The sequence below is a fragment of the Polyodon spathula genome, chromosome 42 (assembly GCF_017654505.1).
Source record: "Polyodon spathula isolate WHYD16114869_AA chromosome 42, ASM1765450v1, whole genome shotgun sequence".
Taxonomy (NCBI): Eukaryota; Metazoa; Chordata; class Actinopteri; order Acipenseriformes; family Polyodontidae; genus Polyodon; species Polyodon spathula.
Window position 1 is genome coordinate 1,063,374 of NC_054575.1, and position 18,997 is coordinate 1,082,370.

At 39.5% G+C, this 18,997-nt stretch overlaps 1 protein-coding gene across 1 annotated transcript; it reads left to right on the forward strand.

The window, feature by feature from the left end:
* The first annotated feature begins 586 nt into the window (after positions 1 to 586).
* LOC121305257 (kelch-like protein 33) lies at positions 587 to 18,567 on the forward strand. Its single transcript, XM_041236815.1, has 6 exons — positions 587 to 717; positions 7,022 to 7,754; positions 8,837 to 9,279; positions 10,553 to 11,052; positions 15,119 to 15,289; positions 17,848 to 18,567. The coding sequence occupies exons 2-6, from the start codon at positions 7,058 to 7,060 to the stop codon at positions 18,389 to 18,391; spliced, it is 2,355 nt and encodes a 784-aa protein (XP_041092749.1). The 5' UTR covers positions 587 to 717; positions 7,022 to 7,057; the 3' UTR covers positions 18,392 to 18,567.
* Positions 18,568 to 18,997: the final 430 nt, after the last annotated feature.

Sequence of the window (18,997 nt, forward strand, 5' to 3'; positions counted from 1 at the left end):
GGTATGTTTGCTGCCTGTTTCCATAGCTCTGTACACACCTGTTTATGGCATAATGTATATTCTGCTGTTAAAACAGTCTATTTGTGTTTTATTTTTAAATGCTGTGGAACAAAAAAAGACTGCATGTTTGCAGCTTTATTGAATGAATCAGAGGCTGGCATTAGTCAATGAGGATTGCCAGTTTACCTGCCACACTGAATCAGTGCTGACTTTTCTACTCATAGTGGCTGTACACCCTGTAGACAAGGTTATGACACAGGTTATATATTTTTTTGTTTAAAACACTATAGGTGACAGGTTATGCAAATATACCTCATTCAGGGTAACATACGGTTTTTTGGCACTTTGGAAAGCAACAGTGTGGGATTGTGCTTTTGTACAGGAAGCCTAAGAGAACAGGTTCTGTGTATCTTAAAGTGTGCTCAATGTGACCTCCATCTGCCCATTGTAGCAAAGACAACATGAGATACTGTAATAGTGTCAGATGAACTAGAGCAGCCGTCTTTCTCAAAGTCCAATGAGAGCGAATTAACGTGATCTAGCTGTTGTATTTATTGGACAAAGCCCACTATTGGGGGCTATTATTGGCTAGCTTGAGTGACAGTCCTGCCAAGAAGCTTTTGACATAAGGGCTTCATTTTCCCTGTCAGAGAGACACTTACTCCCAGCTACTGAACCAAAAACATAGACTGTGAGGGAAAAAAAGACAGCTTTAAGGTAAGACTAGAAAAAAAACACCTATTTTCTTTAACAGCTTTTTAGACATGGAATCAATACAGTACTGCTGCCCTATTTGTATACAATTGGAAAATCTCTTTTTCCTTTAAAGTTATGTATGTTCTAGACTATTGTTAATTTAAAACCCGTCATGCAAAAACTAGCAACCTTGTTCACAATATATTTTGCAAAACATATAACAAAATAAAATATATAGGATAGATAGGTATATCATTATATAAAAGGATAGAAAAATCACCCATCAAACATAAGAAATAATAAAATTAAATGAACTACTTTTCACAAAATGAACATAACATGAATGATCTAGAATTTGTAGTTTTTGAAGAAATAAAATTAGATAATGTACAGTACGGAAGAATAAAGGAAAATACATGGATAAAGAGACTCCATACCATGATGTCTCAATGTTTAAATAGAAAAGAAGAACAGATCATTGCATCATTAGCTATGCAGTCAATCACATCACAAACACATTCATAGATTTAAACAGAAACATGTGAGTGTAGTTATAATGGCATCAACATTTTTTAAGAGCCTTTACTATTGTTTGTTTTCAAACACACTGTCCCTTGGCAAAAGCATGTTAAACATACCGAAATGCTGGGGAGTTGGCTCTATGTATATTGTGACAGAGCTGAGACAAGTGTGTGTGTGTGTGTGTGTGTGTGTGTGTGTGTGTGTGTGTGTGTGTGTGCATGACTGGACACAAACAAACATGCAGAGCCTCTGGTCTGTTGCACTATATATATATATATATATATATATATATATATATATATATATATATATATATATATATATATATATATATATGTAGTAAATGTAGTGTTCACCTCCTGGAGGACCCAGTAAAATGGTCACATGATCATGATCAAATAATGGTTTGCGAATAGGAATGCGGTTACCATGTGATTTCAAAGTAATATTATATGATAGGAAATATGTTTTACTTGTTTAATTTGTTATACATTGATTAACTGCCCCTCAAATTTGCTAAAAGCCTTTTAAACAGACTACAAGAAATAATGATAATAGAACATCCTTCTAGAAACTCCTTGAATGAAAACTTTATAAAAAAAAAAATAGGAAAAAATTAACTTGGACAAAACATATAAAAATTTTCCGTATCAAAAAAAAACACAAATTTAATTTAATATATATATATATATTTACATTGGTAAATTAATATATATAAATCAAATTAACCATTAAACCAGCCTTCAAAGCAAACATCAATCAAGCATTATCAATAATTCACATTTATTTTAAGTTTTTTTTTTTTTTTTTTTTTTAATACACCAATGTCTCTTTAATAAAGGTTCTATATATAAGCCACAAGTTATTAAAATGTTTCATAGTCATTGACCCTTGGTTGAATTTTTAAATAGAGCCCCATTGCACTTAATTGTGCATTTGAAATCTGCCAAATAGTAGCAAGGCAATATTTGTTTAAACATTTATCAAAAGAAACACCACAGTTGAAATGTATTAAAGATTAGTTGCAGGGTTTGAAAGAATTTAAAACAGTTTTTAAACTACATCTGTTAAAATGTACAAATACAATCATATCCATCCTTGTATCTGTTAGCCCTCAACAATGAATGAGTGGAATGTGTTTTCCCCACAAGAGCTAAATTAACATTTAACCTTGCTTTCTTTTCTGTGAGTCACAGTCCAGCAGAGAAGAGAGGCTATTAATTACATACACCACCGTCATTCAGATTGCAAGATTCAGCCAGAGAATTCTTGGTTCAACTCTCACTTTCTCTCTTAGGTGACCTTGGAGTATTTTTATTCCTGGATTTGCCTCATACACGCAAAAGCTGAAAACATGATTACAAAGGGCTCACTACACTGTCCTCTTCTTACAGGTTCTGTTTAACTTTTTATGATGTTTGCAATCAAGTGTTTTTTTTCCAAGCAAGTACAGGCACAGGCTACTTTATAAGGAACATTTTAGTTTTAAACAAAGTCCAGGTTTGTTTTTTCAAGCAAAAGGAGCATGAATGCCTGAGCAAGTTGTATCACTGTATTTTGCGTTACGTTAACCCAGGTTTTCCTGGACATTTAAATCTGTTTCCCCCACAGATACAATTGCAATGGTAAGTAAAATGTGTGTATATACCATGTAAAATATTGTTTTAAAGCACGAATTGCTCCATCCTTGCATTTGTATCCAGATTGAGGGAGTAGATAAAAGGTGTACACATTTGTTAAAACCATTAAAAACTTATTTTCAGAGGTAAGGTCATTTCAGACTTACGAAAAACCTCCATTCCTAAGGTGATCAGAACACTCAGATTCTACTGTATAATACAAGCATGGGAGTTAGGAAGGGGGCTGTCAAAAAAAACTTTTTTGAAATGTACATCATCAGCCAACATGTGCAAAGATACAATACAAATTCAGTAAGATTTCTACATTCATAGTCATGCAGTTTAACAGCCATCTAGAAATCAGGATCAATACAGTGAAAGTGTTACAGAACAGCCAGTAAAGTTTACAATACATGTATTTTGTTACCTTTGTTGTGTTGTTGGCATGGTAACGTTAAACATATTGCTAACTCTTGACATTGTCAAATAATGATCTCTTCTAAGTTTCCACAATTTACCATCTTTCTTTATAGGCTGAAGAGGTTTTAATTATTTAAACCTTTGATTATTTGTCTATAATAAATGAATGCCAACTTCAGTCATGTCCTCAATAAGCGGGCGTACTGCACTGCGTTCCAAAATAAATTCAAATACATTGATAAACTGCAATAAAAAAATGCTTACTTTGGTTGTTTTTAAAAGTACCATTATACAATTCGGACAATCTTATGATTGATTGCTAAAGCTCCAGATGAAATACCTTTGCCGTTACTGAGCCACGCTTGCATTGCAGTAGTATTTGGCAACAGCCTGGCACAAGAGTAACAATGATATTTTACTCTGTTTCTCAGCACAGCGTGTTCTATTCTTTGTACAGATAGCAGTACATATCTTGGACAGCTCTTACATTCCATCTGAGCAATGTTCAATGGCAATCACCCAAGGGGAGTGACATTCTCTTCAACACCCTTCAATCTCTCCCAATTACAGGAGCTGGAGGATACTGGACCATATTTGAACACCCTGGCATCTGTTATCTAGTTCTAAACCCTCTCACCCCACACCACCCTGCGTCAAGTAAACCAGTCAGAGGTTGTTGGCTGATTGTTGAGGCTAGCCAAGACTGCTCCCCCTTTCCTTCCCATTTTAAAATGTTGATTGAGGGCATTGTTTTGACCCCAAAGGGCATTTTTGTTTTTCTTAAATGTAATAAAACACATTTTGTATCTGTTTTATTATACCTTTAATAAAAGAGCAGAATACATTTTTACATCATTTTTTCTTTGAGGTACAGTATCCTTTTTTTTTATTGTACAAATGTAATGCTGGCATTTGTTGTAATTTAATGCGTTTTTGCATTTTTTTTCTTTTCTAAAATCCTTCCTGTTTTAAAAACCTGACATTCTGTATCTTGTAACAACCAACAGGACCCACAGAGACTAAAACAGATACATCGTCTTGAATTATATTGCGTGTTTTTGTTGGCAAGAGCACAGATTACATGAATTAAGCAACGTGGTAGGGAACTCATTTTAACCTTAGATCAAATGGCATAAACATCAAGTATATTCCAGGTGCTTCCAATACCAGATCAAATCACCAGTTCCATAGCTAGTATCTTATTCATCCTCAATAAACAATACATCCTAGAGTTCGCCTCCTCCCCAGCCTCTACCTTCTTTATGGCTTAATGTAACAGGAAGGGCAACTATCCTGCCCCCTTGCCTATGGCTCCCCTATGGTCAGCTTCTCCACTTATCTGCAAGCTAATTTATGGGCAGAAGTACCTCCAAGGGCAAGACCATATGTAGAAGTGGTGTCTAGTTTCTGTTTTAACACATATCTATTGCATGAGTTTCGTGACTGAATACCCACAAACCAACCAGTGCTCTGCCAATAGTTGTCCTGCAGATATTGCTCTCCAAGATCTCCCTCCAGATTAGTGCAGGAGAAAAAGTGGCATCTAGTGGAGAAAATAAAATGTGCAGTGTGTTTGAGACCTTGTCTTCTGTTAAAGGCTGTGTGTCCTGTTCTGTTGCTATCAAACTTCAATTGTGCAGACATTTGCAGTGTTATGGACAATTCTATAGAATACAGCGCACCTCAAAGAAAAATATGGAACAGCTACAGAAAATAATGCTCTATGTAAACTCTCTTGCACATTTTTATTTCAACCACAGAGGGTCTATCACAAATTGGCAGACAATGGACCCTCAAACATAAGCACATAAGAACAAAAAAAAATGTATATCTGCTCCTTGTTCAACAATTTAAGAACATAAGAAAAGGCCATTCGGTCCAGACGCACCTGTGTGTTTCCAAGTAGCTGACTGATCTCAAAAACCTTATCCAGTTGGATAAAAAATCCTGTTATTTCTGCCTCAACAACATGACTAGGTAACCCATTCCATACCCTCACCACTATTTGTGTAAAGAAGGGTCTCCTCCCCTCTTTCTGAAGTCTGTCTCCACTTCCAACTGTGTTCTCTGGTCCTGATTTCTTTACTGTGTTTAATGTATTGATTAGGGTTAACTATGCCAACTCCTTTTAAGATTTTAAGATTTCAAACATGCCTCCCCTATTAAAGACTTCAGCATGCCCGATCCCCGTAACCAAGTGGTATTAAGAGCAAATGTTTAATCTTGTTCCTTACTGCGCAATCCTCAAATAAAACCATTCATTACAAATGCTGTGTTGTGTTTGTCCTGAGGCTTTGAGTACAGATACAAGACTTTTGAAACAAAGGGAAGGGATTTTCCTCTCTGCATTGTTATTTTTTGACACCACTCTCTACTAATTCCAAACTTGCCTCACTTTGGGCTGATACTTCCTCACACTACTTTAAGTGCAGTACAGAAATCAGTACCAGAAGACATAGTTGGAAATTAATTGGAGAGTTAGGACAGAGCGAAGGAGGCATGTCTTCACACAACGAGCAGTGAACAGCGATCCAGATAAGCTTTTGCGTCTGGGAGTAACGTACCGCTAATTTTAATACTGAGAGAGTCAAATGTATTTTCATGGGGTAAAATGCAACATTACCTTCAAGTCATAAGTAATATTGATAAATACTGTGCAATCGTTAACAGTGATGGGGTGGTGTGGCAAAGTGGTTGATAGTGTGCAGGTGCAGGTGATCAAAGAACAGACAGATGATTGTAATCCAGGTTTGTTTTTATTTCTTTTATGTCCAGTCCTGACAGCAAAACAAATAGTAAATAATAATGCTGGTAACTAATACAGCGGAGTGTATTACTTACTTTATAATCCCCAGGTTTGTCCTGAAATAACAGTCCCGTTATTGTATCCCCACATTAAACACAAAACACATACACAAGTCCCTTTAGTGTGTGAATTAGTGATTGTGGTACAAATAGAGTTTATTGTGATGCATGTGCAGTTCCAGGTTTGTGTTGGCCTGTGGTGACAGCCCTGGAACATGTTAGCTGTCTAGTGATTACAAGCAAAAAATAGACAGAACAAAACAAACACTCACGATACTGATTCACAAAACCACAGGTCCTTCCGGGTCACTTTCCATTAACCAAAACAAATGAACAGATTACGTCGCTTCGACCCCTATTTATACCGTCACTCACTGCAGCCGCTCCTCCAATCCACGACTGCCACATCATCTCTCTTCTGGATCGATGAGTTAGTGTACCGAAGGTCCACCCCTTTTCTAAATACCAGACTTCCTTTTAATCCTCGGAACGAAGTGTCAGGCCAAGTAGTCCAGGGTACTCTGTTCTCGTTACTTAGCATTAAGTATGTTAGTTATATTTTAACATTACATTTTTAAACTCAGTGAACATGTTAAAACTTCAATATACAGATAAACATAACACGGAAATGGGTTAATAAGTTATAAAACAGTTAATTTAATATTATAGACACCTTTTTTTTTAGCGGTTGCCTCTGACGATGGTTCCAGTTGGATTTGTAACTGGACTGGGGTGTTTACACTTCAATCTGTGTAGGTTCAAATTGTTCTTATTCTTACTGTGATTGGCTGCAAAGACAACAGTAGTGGAATACATTACCTAGTCTAGTACTTGAGGCTGAATTACTTGGACCCAACTTGACAAATTCCTGACATCAATCTGGTTGAGTTTAGATGGACTGAATGGCCTCTTTTGTTCATATATGTTGTCCCTGTTGGTTCCAATTCCCTTTTCTGCAGAAACCCCACTCTGCAGATTCAGAAGCCAGCGAGAAAATGTCAGATAGGAAAAACAAGGAGAAGGAAAAAGTGATGTCAGTTCGGGACAGGATGAGCCTATTTCAGACCAGCGACACCGCAGCACCTCTGAGACCGAGCTCTGGGGTGTTCCGCGGAAAAGCTAAGGAAACTCTAAAGATAAACACCCCTCTACCACCTGCTGAACCTATAACAAGAGAATATCTAAACCCTCATCACGTTGAGACCTTCTTCAAAACCTTGAGTTCCATGAAAGATGACGGTCTTCTCTTGGACATCACCATGTCACTGGGGACAGATACCTATAAAGTTCACTCCTTGGTTTTGGCAGCTGTGAGCCCTTCAGTGTGTAGGTGGTTTGAATCTGGAGGATTAGATCACACATTTTCAGAGACAGGGGAACCCGCTGCCATGTTCTTGGATGATAAGATGACCCAACTGGGAATTAAAGCTGTAGTGGACTTTGCGTACACTGGGGATGTTCATGTAGATGTTAACAATTCCATAGTGGAGGTTCTGGAGGCTTGTAGCTGGCTAGAGGTGGACCGGTTATCCCAAGTTTGCAGCTGGATCTTAGATCCCCCTCAAGAAGAAAAAACCTACCAGCTCTCATCCTCCAGGGAAAGGCAGGAAACATTCCAAGCCATCCAAAATCTTTGGGAGAAAGGAATAGGCTGTGATGTCAGGGTACAGTCAGATGGACACAGCTTTAAAGGTAGGGCAGAAGTTGTGTCCTATATCGGTGAAAAGCAAATTTAAGAATTTCATAAATCGTGCCAGCAAGTTCATACAACTTAGTGGATTAAACCAATGCTTTGGAATGTTTAGACTTCTCGTGTAAAAGCAATTTTCAAAAGTGTCTTAAGCATTTAGATGTCTACACACCTTAAGCTGAGGGAACTTTGTGGCTTGGAATGTGATTTCAGGAGACTAGGTTTCAGGCCATTACATTGCACACAAGGCTAGACTGGGGGTTTGACGCAGCAAAGTTGTCTCAAACTAGGTCTCCTGGTCTCCTACAGGTTTCAAGCCACTATTCCTAAAAAAGTGACTTTGTCTTTCTTCAGCTTTAGTAACACTTAAAATCAAACTTGATCTTTCTAAAACAAGCGTTACTTTAGACATATGAAAAATATATTCACTTTTAAAAATGATATAGCCAAGACCAGCGGGCACAGAAGACAAGCAAGCATTAGATACCGAGTAAGTATATTATTACATTTACTGTGACAAGGAATTGGCCAAAAACTACTTTAAAAGAAGGCTAACAATATATAGTAGTGTTCAAAAGTTTGGAAACAACAAATGATTTACATTAAGACCAGTGGGGATTGTTGTCCATTTTTCCTCACTCAGACCCCTTACTAACTAAATATCTTGGTATCCCCAAATAGAGAGCAGTCCATCTCACAGGTTCAATGGTACCCTAAATATGATGAATTTGTGAACAATGCTGAATGACTGGGTGGTGCATGTGTTCACTATTTTACCCAGTAATGATTTTCCTGAGCGGTGACTGACAAGACTTCTACAGTATTCAATACAATGTTGCCCTTGGCCCTATTTAGCCAGAACCTGAGAGTGGAATGAAGTGTCATACCTAGTCATTCCACGTTGGTAATAAGTGAATCATATTTGGGTTACCATATCACTTGTATATTTAGTAAGTTAAGGGTCTGAGTGGAACAAAAAAAAGTTCAATACAATCCCCACACTTAGTCTTGGTGTAAATCATGTGTTATTGCCATAATTAGTGCCGGTACAACACATGGTACCATTTTATCCCCTCTTCTCCAGCCCATCGTGTGGCCCTAGCTGCTGGAGGAGATTTCTTCCGAGCCATGTTCTCCAGCGGTATGAAGGAGTCTCTGGAGACCACTGTCCACCTCCCCTGTCTTTCCTCCCCTGTCCTCTCCTCTCTCCTTCAATTCATCTACTCAGGGGCTGTCTTGCTGAGCTGGGGCAATGTCTTTGAGATCACCGAAGCGGCTCTGCTGTACCAAGTCGGGGGCCTCCTGCAGCTGTGCTTGGACTTCCTCCAGATAGAAATCAATGAAGACAACTGCTTAGACTGCATGGCTTTTGCTGAAGCCTACGATCTGGTGGAGCTCAAGGAATTTGTGGAGCAGTATATTCTGAGCAACTTTGAGAAAGTGGCATCAGTTCCTAAGTTTCAGGATCTTAATGGAGTTCAGCTTGTCTACTTTCTGGGCAAAGACTCTCTTTGTGTGACCAGTGAGGTATATATAAATCCATGTGTACTTACACATATTTACAGTGTTATTATGCATAGGGTTAGATTTAGAGTTAGGGTTAGGGTTATATCATGTAAGAAAATGTATACGTTTAGTACATTGTAACTATGCATAATAACATTGTAATGATGTGGATAGATGGATTTACTAAGTAACTAGAAATAGGTGTTTTAACCCTTAGCGGTCCATTTATTCAGCGCTTGTCAGGCAGGTCAGGTCTAATTTATTTTCACACGCGCGGTTTAAAATATACTTTTTTTCAGAGTAAAACAGGTTTAAAAGGCAGTGCATAGCTAAAAGGACATAAGTACTGCATCTCCAGCCAAGCCCCACCCCTTGTTCGCTGTTCACATACGTCTTTATATACGTGCATACTGATAAATCCTCTCCTGATCACTCGTTTTATCACCAAACTCCTCAATAATGCGATAAAACTCATTATTTTATTGCTATAACATCTCATAAGCTCTGCAGATGCCTGTGATATTCTTTGAGCGCTGGATGCGGAAGCAGCTATCTCCTTTGTTTGTATCCGTGTTATCCCTGAGGTGCAGGGGTTATGCGTATTGCTCAGCTTCATTCGGCTCCAGTCGGACTCACTCGGCCATTGAATGGTTTTCTCTGCTAGAGTCTAAACTGACTAGAGACTCGTGCTTGACGTCTTTTTGATGATGTCGGACAGGGTCCGACATCGGACTGGAAAGGGAAAATTGTAAAGTCGGACCTGGTCCGACATAGGACCGCAAAGGGTTAAGATATTTCTTTAAAGCGGATATTTATTTAAAGCAGAAAAAATAACATTGCCACATTCAAAATGGAACGTTTTCTCTAGTTATTATACTATTTTTACCATCAGTGAATTAACAGCCAAAATAAAAATATTCATAAAATTAACAACAGACACGTGACATGTCCTCTTCTTGAACTGGATCAAGCGATCTTTAACAGAAACATTTCCGATCTTTGATACAGGTGATGTTTTTTTTTTTTTTTTTTTTTTGTTGAAGACATTTTAAAGAAAGTGGGAAGCTCAAACTAAACTGGCAGCCTAAATGCAGCGTAACAGGCAGTGTCAATAAGGCAAATGTTTACTGTATTTAATTTTCAGTGATAAGAATTACATATTTGCACTGTTCTTTCAGAAATGGGATGTTTAACGGGGAAGTACATATTATATGGCAATGTGTAAATTCCATGGAAAACGTGGATAAATGTGAAAGAAACACAGCCTTACTGATACCTTCTTATTGTCTGTAAGGTGGAAGTATTCAAGATTGTCCTGCTTTGGATTGAGGAAGACAGAACCCGTCGCTTGGAATGGGTGGAGGACTTGATGAAAAGGGTCCGGTTTCTGTTGATGTCTCCCAAAGAACTAAAGGAGGTCCAAAGAGCAGAGATCATGAGGACAAACCAGGGGTGCAAAGAGCTCTTGAATGGGGCAATTGCGAGCCTTAGGCCTAAACCAGGAACCAAACCAGTTACCTGTAAGCCACGAACCCCAAACCAAGTGCTGGTCCTGATTGGTGGGGATCATCTCAATAATGATTTCAGCAGGAGGCTGCCAAGTAATCGTCTCTGGTTCGCTCACAGATTCTTCAATGGCGTGGGCCTCGTTAAACACATAGATTGGAGGCCGTTGAGCACCATCCCGGATATCCCCAGGTTCCGACACGCTGTGGCAGTGCTCAACAACCAGCTCTATATATTTGGTGGCAGCTTCTACTACGGGGAGCGTGATATCTTAAAGTCTGTTGTAAGGTAAGAAGACTTTGTTAATACAGTTATGCTTAGACTAGGATTATCTTCTTATTTCTAGTATTAAAGTACAATTAACTGGGTAATCCTAGAGAAACTAATAACTGCTTATAATATTATATATGGAATTTATTCAACCTTGGTTTTTTTTTATGTTTAATGATTAGTTAAAACACTTCAATGTTAATCTTGCAAATTCTCAACTAATAATAATAATAATAATAATAATAATAATAATAATAATAATAATTATAAATAATATAAACCCTGCTTAAAGCAGGGTATCAATCAGAGGCGTGTTTATGTTTATGAATCAGTGAAAGTTTGCGTTGTATTGCAAAAAAATAAAAAGACTCCCTTTCGAACACTGATCGAGCCTCGAACATTGTTTTTTGCAATGCCAAGAAAGTCCAAATTTCCCACCGAATGCATCAGCAGCAGTGGTATAGTGCATATTGTAACGCTCCATGAAAATAAACAGGTTTACACAGGCAGTGTTCAAACTGTTTATTGTGAACACAGGTAAAAGAAATAAAAAAGGAACACTGTCAGCCATGTATCATGGCAAAGTAATAATAATAAAATAACTGTCCATTCTCAGTTTCTCACTTGCTCTCCGCTTCACAGCGCTGTTTCAAAATGATTATGCCAGAGAATATATTCTTGTGTGTGAATATATATATATATATATATATATATATATATATATATATATATATATATATATATATATATTTATTATACATTATCCTTCATATAAAGCTACAATTTTTCTTTAAAAAAGTAGTTTGCCGAACTGTCGTTAGTTTAGACTTGACTGTAGAAAGCATTCAATAACTCCTAGTTATCGACAGCATTTTGCTGTCCTTAACTGTTATGAATAGTAGCTTCACGCTCAGGACCATGATAACTTTATGCTAACGACAAGGTAATCCTTAACCTTTCTCTCAGTTCATTAAAAACATTCCTTCATAGACGAAAATTGTTGGGTTAACAACTCATCTGAATTATCTCTTATGAATAGCAACTACTGTTAAATAGGCAGCTATGGATGAAATCCGATCATGTACTCCTGTTTTCTCATTTCGACACATGTTAATATTTATGAATAGACCTCGATGTCCCTTATCGGGGGGTAATAACTTTTCACATCTCAAGCAGTCCATGTTTGTATGAATATTGTGGCACAGTAGTTAAATTGAGTCACATTTCCTATTATAAACATGGAATTAGACATAAAAGCTAAAAATATAATATTTGGTAAACATGGAGTCACATTATTATTATTATTATTATTATTATTATTATTATTATTATTATTATTATTATAATAATTAATTAACCAAAGTATTTATTTATTTATTAACAGATGCCTTTATCTGAGGCGACTTACAGTTGTTACAAAATATCACTTTACCGATAAGAGCAGTTATAAAATACAATAAAATCAGTAGAAAATGAGAGCAAATTCAAATAAGAGCAACATAAAAAGTACAGTAAATGATTACATTTAAGAGTGAATTCAACTAAGAGCACTTAAACTTGTAGTAAAGGTATTGTCTCAGAAGAGTAAAATCAAGTACAGGATACAGAATATATAGTTATAATAAAGATTAATTAAGTACTAGAACACAGCAAAGTGTGCAGCTGTTAAGTGCAAGCACAAGATGATGCAAGTACTGATACAATTGGTTGAGATATAGTCCAGTATAGCGGAGAGGTGTGATGTTTACAGATGCTGTCTGAACAGGTGTGTCTTGAGGAGGTACCGGAAGATGGTCAGGGATTGAGCAGTCCTGATATCTGTGGGTATCCAAGAGGGAGGGATCAAGGGTGACGCCATGGTTCTTGGTGGATGAGGAGGGAGAGAAGGTGGTGGATTCAAGAAGAATAGTCATAGAGAGATCAGCAGAGGGGAAGAAAGAGGGGGAGAAAAGGAGGTCTAAGATGATGCGAGTGGATTAGGAGGAGAACCAGACAAGAGCAGTGCCAGAGAGTCCCAGGTCAGCAAGGAAGAACAGGACAATTGAGTGGCCGACTGTGTCAAATGCAACGGAGTGGTCAAGCAGAATTAGGAGGTGGCACGGGCAGAGAGTAGAGTTAGTGACGGAGAGAAGAGCAGTTTCAGTGGAGCGGGCCGGGCTAACAAAAAGGATTGGAGGGGGTTGAGCAGGGAACGTTTTGACAGGTAAGCAGAGATATGGCAATGTGCCGCTCACGGAAAGGGAGAAGGAAGACAGGAGGTAGTTCTGGAGGGATGAGGGATCAAGGGTGTTTTTTTTTTTAAAGATGGGAGTGATGCAGGCCTGTTTGAAGGCAGAGGGGAAACAGCCAGTGAGGATAGAGGTGTTGAGAAGAGAGGAAATGAAAGGTAGTAGAGCAGGGGGGGAAAGGTAAGTGGGGAGGGGGTCCAGAGCACAGTGATGAGTTTATGGTTGGAGCAGTGAGCATAGATCAGAGTCCAAGAGAGGAAAGAAGGAGAAGGAGGGTAGATTAGGAGGGGTTGCAGAGGGTGGGGAGTGAGTGAGCAGAGGACAGCTGGTGGGTGGGGAAGGTGAGGTATTGAAGAGTTTGCGAATCTCAGTGATTTTGGAGGAGAAGAAGGAGGCAAAGTCATCAGCTGAGATACAGGAAGGTGAAAAAGGGGGATGGCTAAGGAGGAGGAGAAGGTAGTTTATGGGGATTGTTAGTGGAAGACTGAATCATAAAGTGCAAGTAGAAGCGTTTGGCAGAGGTGTGTAGAGGAGAAGGAAGAGAGGAGTGAGAGATAAAGATCCAAGGCAGCAGAGAGTTTAGTTTTCTTCCATTTCTTTTCAGCAGAGCGCAGTTCGGTACAAGCCGAGCGGAGAATGGAGGAAAGACAGGGTTGGGGCGGGCAGGTTGAGGGTTGAGGGGGCAAAGGGAGAAGAGGAGGGAGGTGAGGGAGGAGAAGAAGATGGAGGTAGCTGAGTCTACAGAGTTGGGAGAAGGAGTCAATAGAGGAGCGGTGCGAGAGAGAAGCAGAGGAAAAGACAGAGGTGAGAGAGAACGGAGGTTTCGATGGAAGTTGACAGAGGGGGCGGCAGAGTAGTAATGGATGGGAGTGACAGAAGGAGGTAAAGTATTGATCAGAGATATCGAGGGGAGTGACTGAGCGGGCGGGTGGGGTGTAGCAGTCCCTGGTGAAGAAGAGATCCAAGTGATGGCCTGTGAGTGGGAGTGGGTGGGGAGACAGAAGGCGAAAAGGTGAAGAAGGGGAAGAAAAACTGTAAAGTCGTTGGTGTTGGAGAGGTGGACGTTGAAGTCACCTAATGGAAAAACAGGCGTGGAGGGAGAGGGTAGGGAAGAGAGAAGGAAGTCAAGCTCATCAAGAAAGTGAATACGGGGTCCAGGAGGACAATAGAGAACAATGGGGAGGAGACGTCAAGGAGAGGTGATTGCCACAGCGTAAAACTCAAAGGTGCTAGCAGTAAGAGAGAGAGGAGAGAGCAGAGGGGACAGAAAAGAGCAAGGAGGAAGAAAGTAGTTCCTGCACCCTGTCCAGAGGGGCAAGGAGAGTGGGACTGGACATAGGGAGAGGAAAGGGTGGTTGGAGTGGTAGAGTTATGAGGGTAGAGCCAGGTTTCAGTGAAACCTAGGAAGTCAAGAGAGAGTGAGAGGAAAGGAGATGAACTCCACATTCTGAACTTTTTGAGGTGCCGAAAAATGTATTCAATTTTAGTGTCTCAGACCGTTTTCCAGCCTCCCGTAGCTTAAAAAATGTGAGGTGTAGAAACACGCTGTTCAGCACAGACAATTTCCTAAAACAGGAATCGAAGCCTTTTGGCAATCCGAAGCTTCACTACTGCACACTCTGTCATGTGTTATGGCTTTTTACCATGCAGATTACAAAAATAAAAGCACAAAGTAAGGGAAGGGAACTGGGTTTCGAAAAGGAAAATAAAGTGATTTTTTTTCTATACACTTAATCTTTCCTGCTCTCTCTCTCTCTCTCTCTCTCTCTCTCTCTCTCTCTCTCTCTCTCTCTCTCTCTCTATCTATATATATATATATATATATATATATATGCTCTATTTTATCTCATTTTCAGGTATCATCCTTCTCATGACTCCTGGGAGCATCTTCCTGACATGAATGAGAGTCGGAACTATTTTGCAGTGGCGTGCGTGGATGGGGCGATGTACGCCATGGGGGGAAACGTGGACAACACACACATTCTGGACTCTGTGGAGTGCTACACGCCAGGGGACAACACCTGGAGGTTTGTAATGTGAACAGCTCCCTCTAGTGGACTGGAGGCAAAATACGCTAAAATTGAGAACTCCAAGTTTATACACATCCACTCCATGTCAATAAATAAATAAATAAATAAATAAAATAGTGCGGGCAGATGTACTGTATATCACACTTAAGAGCGTTTCTTATACAGAGGGAGACCATTTCCCAGAATGAAACTCGATAAGGACATTCTTAAAAAATGTTATTGAGAATGTATGTCCAGCATGTTAGTTCAGACCACTCAAGTTATTGGCTTTTCACGGGCCAGACCCACACATTGACAGTAAAACCTGTCAACATTCACACTGTAGAGCCCGCAAAATAAAACTGATATATGAGATCAGTGTTTGGATGATGTAAATAAAACTTTATCATTATCATTATCAACATATGATTCATGGGTTCTTAATTTAAGTTGAAAATTATATGTTTTTAAATTAACCAAATGTGTTGTTTTCTTTTTCTTTTATTGATTGAAAATGTAATGTTAATAAATTAGGGCAGATTAATCCTGTTCAGAGGAAGCCCCAAACTCCCCCCCCCCCCCCCACACACACTTTTAAAACAAATACATGTGTACTAGGGCTGCCACTTAAGCTTCCAAACAGTAATCGATTAATTGGGCACGCTAAATAGAATCATTTGGAACAATATCGATAATTGTACCACAGACCCCCGCACCCCTCCCCCCCTCGATGTTATTATTTTAATAGCATTGTAGTTCAGTAAAAGCTTGTGCAATGGAATGCAAGGGGTAATTAACATTAATATAGGGTAGTTTGTGGTATTGTAGGAGTAACGGCATAAAAATGGTTTATCTATAGACACGCAAATCAGTTCTTTTGAAACCGGGTACCCGTCGAACCAGTTACAAATATCAAGGATCTGGTTCCAGTCAGTTTTCGTCAATGTGCACAACGTATTTACATGTTGCTTGCCAGGAATACAAGCCTGTCAACCAGATCTGGATCCAAAGCAGTGCACTTTTTGTTTCAATGTCACAAAATATAATCATTGAATCGATTATCCAGTATTTATCCTGATGTATATGAGGTATGTGCAGGCCTCCCAGGGCGGTATCGTGCTGGAACCCCCAGGCGATGCCGAGCTGGCATCCTTGGGCAATGGTGATTGAAAACTGGGCAGGAGTGGCCCCTTGGGAGATGATGGCAGGTGCAGACCCTTGGAAGGCGACGGCAGATGCAGATCCCTGGGGAGGTGATGACCATTCTGGAGCCTATGGCCTCGGTCCCTCGGTCGCTGGTGACTTGGGCTTCCCTTTCTTGAGCTATGGACATATGATCTTCCCTTTCTTGAGCTATGCTCACATGAAATTCCCTTTCTTGAGCTATGCACACATGAGCTTCCCTTTCTTGAGCTATGCTCACATGAGATTCCCATTCTTGAGCTATGGACACATGATCTTCCCTTTCTTGAGCTATGGACACATGATCTTCCCTTTCTTGGGCTGTGGAAACTCAGCCTCTCCCTCTTGGGCTCAGCGGAACCTGCGGTCTGCCAATGACTCTAATCTACTTGTGCCGAAGACAAGACACTATGGGTGACAGGGCTTTTTGCTCGATAGCCCCCCTGCCTTTGGAACAATCTGCCTGGACACTTGAAGGACTGTGAGACTATTGAGGCTTTTAAATCTGGACTCAAGACATATTTTTATCTATTGGCTTTCTTGTAATTGTGCTTATTGTTTTCCATGTATATATTTGTTTTTCTTCCTCTGTTGTTAAGCACTTTGTGATTCCTGCAATGAAAGGCACTATATAAATACAATTTATTATTATTGTTATTATTGTATCAGGTGGCTTGGGAGACAGAGGTGCCTGTGTCTGGCTTTTGGGCAGGCAACTGTTTTGGGGCCTTTAAGTTAGCCACAGCTCAGGAGACAACCTCATCCTAATGGGATGCCTTTACGAAGCTGGGATCTTCATAAGGGCATTCTTCTCCTTGGTGCCAAAACTCTGCACAGTCATAGCAGATGGGGCACCTTCTTTTTCCAACTGCTGTTGCTGGCCATGCCAGTATTCCATTTTTCTTTTCTTCACACAAGTCCTTCCAAAAAATGGTGTACCCGCAGTACCTGCTCTGGCCTGGGTCAGTGGAGGCGCTATAATCCACACTGGACACCACAGGTGAAAGGATGGCAAAGAATTATTAAGATTCAGAGACAGCGCCTGGGGGGTTTAAGCATCGAGGCGCTCATTTATTAATCAAAAGAACATCAAAACACAGCAAAATAAAAACAAACATCAAACAAAACAAGTCACAAACATATACAGGCACAAAAGAAAATCCCTCATCCAAGTATTCCCTTTTTATATCACGTGGCTGTTCTCAATTAACATCTAATTTGAGAACTGCCATATTCTCACATGTATTTGGCAGGGATAATCACCAACACACAAACCAAACAATATTTACAAACACCGTAAAGTGCGTCTAAAAATGTGTTAATCTGTTGTCTATATTACTCAGCACAGTCATTAAAAAGTGATTTACTGTATCCAGACTCTTTCCTTCACCTAGGTTTGTACACCCTTTGCACATGGCTCTATATTCCCATGCCACAGCTGTGTGGGATGGAGAAATCTACATCTCTGGGGGCTATGACAGCAACAACATCAGCTTGAAGTCGGTCTCCCGTTATCACGCCGTGCAAGGCTGCACCCCGCTGGCTCCTATGTGCAATGACAGAGGTGGTCATGTAATGGAGGCTATAGGCAGATATCTGTATGTTGCCGGGGGCTTGAAGCAGCTATGTGTGGGCTTCTCAGATCAGTACCTGTGCGAGAGTTATGACCCCCTGAAGGACGTCTGGACCCCAATCACCAACCTCCCTGAAGCACACGTCACCCCTGCTTCCACTGTGTTGGATGGTCAGATTTATATTCTCGGAGGCTTCTGTCACAAGACATATCAGGATTGCCAGTCTATTCACCGGTATGAGCCCCAGACAGACCGCTGGACAAACATGGGCTACATGCCCAAGGCTTATGCCGACATGGCTGCTTGCTTGCTGCTCGTCCCAGCCCACTTGAGACAGGAGCATGGTGGAAAAATATCTACCTAGATTTCTTCTATTTTTATTAAGGGCGTGCAGGACTTACACTTTAAAATTAGCTTCACTGCCAAATCACAAGAAGACTCTGGCAGGCTGAAGAGACATGACAATAAATCAGAAAACACAAAAATGGTTTTAAACAGTAGTTTGTAATATCATTTTTAAATGTTACTGGTACTGCTGTTTACAAAAGTCAGGAAAGGTTTTTGTTTTTTTTTTGTTTTTAAATACAATAAAATAACGCTATGGTTTTAAAATTAATTTTTTAACCAATTTTTAACCAAAGAGTCACTGCTCCTGTTATATGAATTATGTTGCTTTCCTGAGTTGATGTTTAATATATAATGTTGATTTAATCATTTAATTTCCTGACATTTGTGGCTTTGGGCTGTACCAGTACGATCATTGGATGTAATTTATTTTAATGATATGTTTTACGTATATAGATTTCTGAACAATCAAACATTGAAAGAGAGAGAGAGAGAGAGAGAGAGAGAGAGAGAGATAGAGAGAGAGAGATTGATTCAACCATTATGGGTATAACATTAGATGATTTGTACTTGGTGTGCATTATAAATTAAGTTGCTGCGTTCATTTTTGGTTCAAGCAATACTG

What these genes read in the sequence shown, in the direction of transcription:
- LOC121305257 (XM_041236815.1), top strand. Translation starts at nt 7,058, where the DNA reads ATGTCAGATAGGAAAAACAAGGAGAAGGAAAAAGTGATGTCAGTTCGG. An exon ending in ATCTTAAAGTCTGTTGTAAG is followed by an intron (nt 11,053 to 15,118) that starts GTAAGAAGACTT and finishes TCTCATTTTCAG; the next exon opens with GTATCATCCTTCTCATGACT. An exon ending in CCAGGGGACAACACCTGGAG is followed by an intron (nt 15,290 to 17,847) that starts GTTTGTAATGTG and finishes TCCTTCACCTAG; the next exon opens with GTTTGTACACCCTTTGCACA.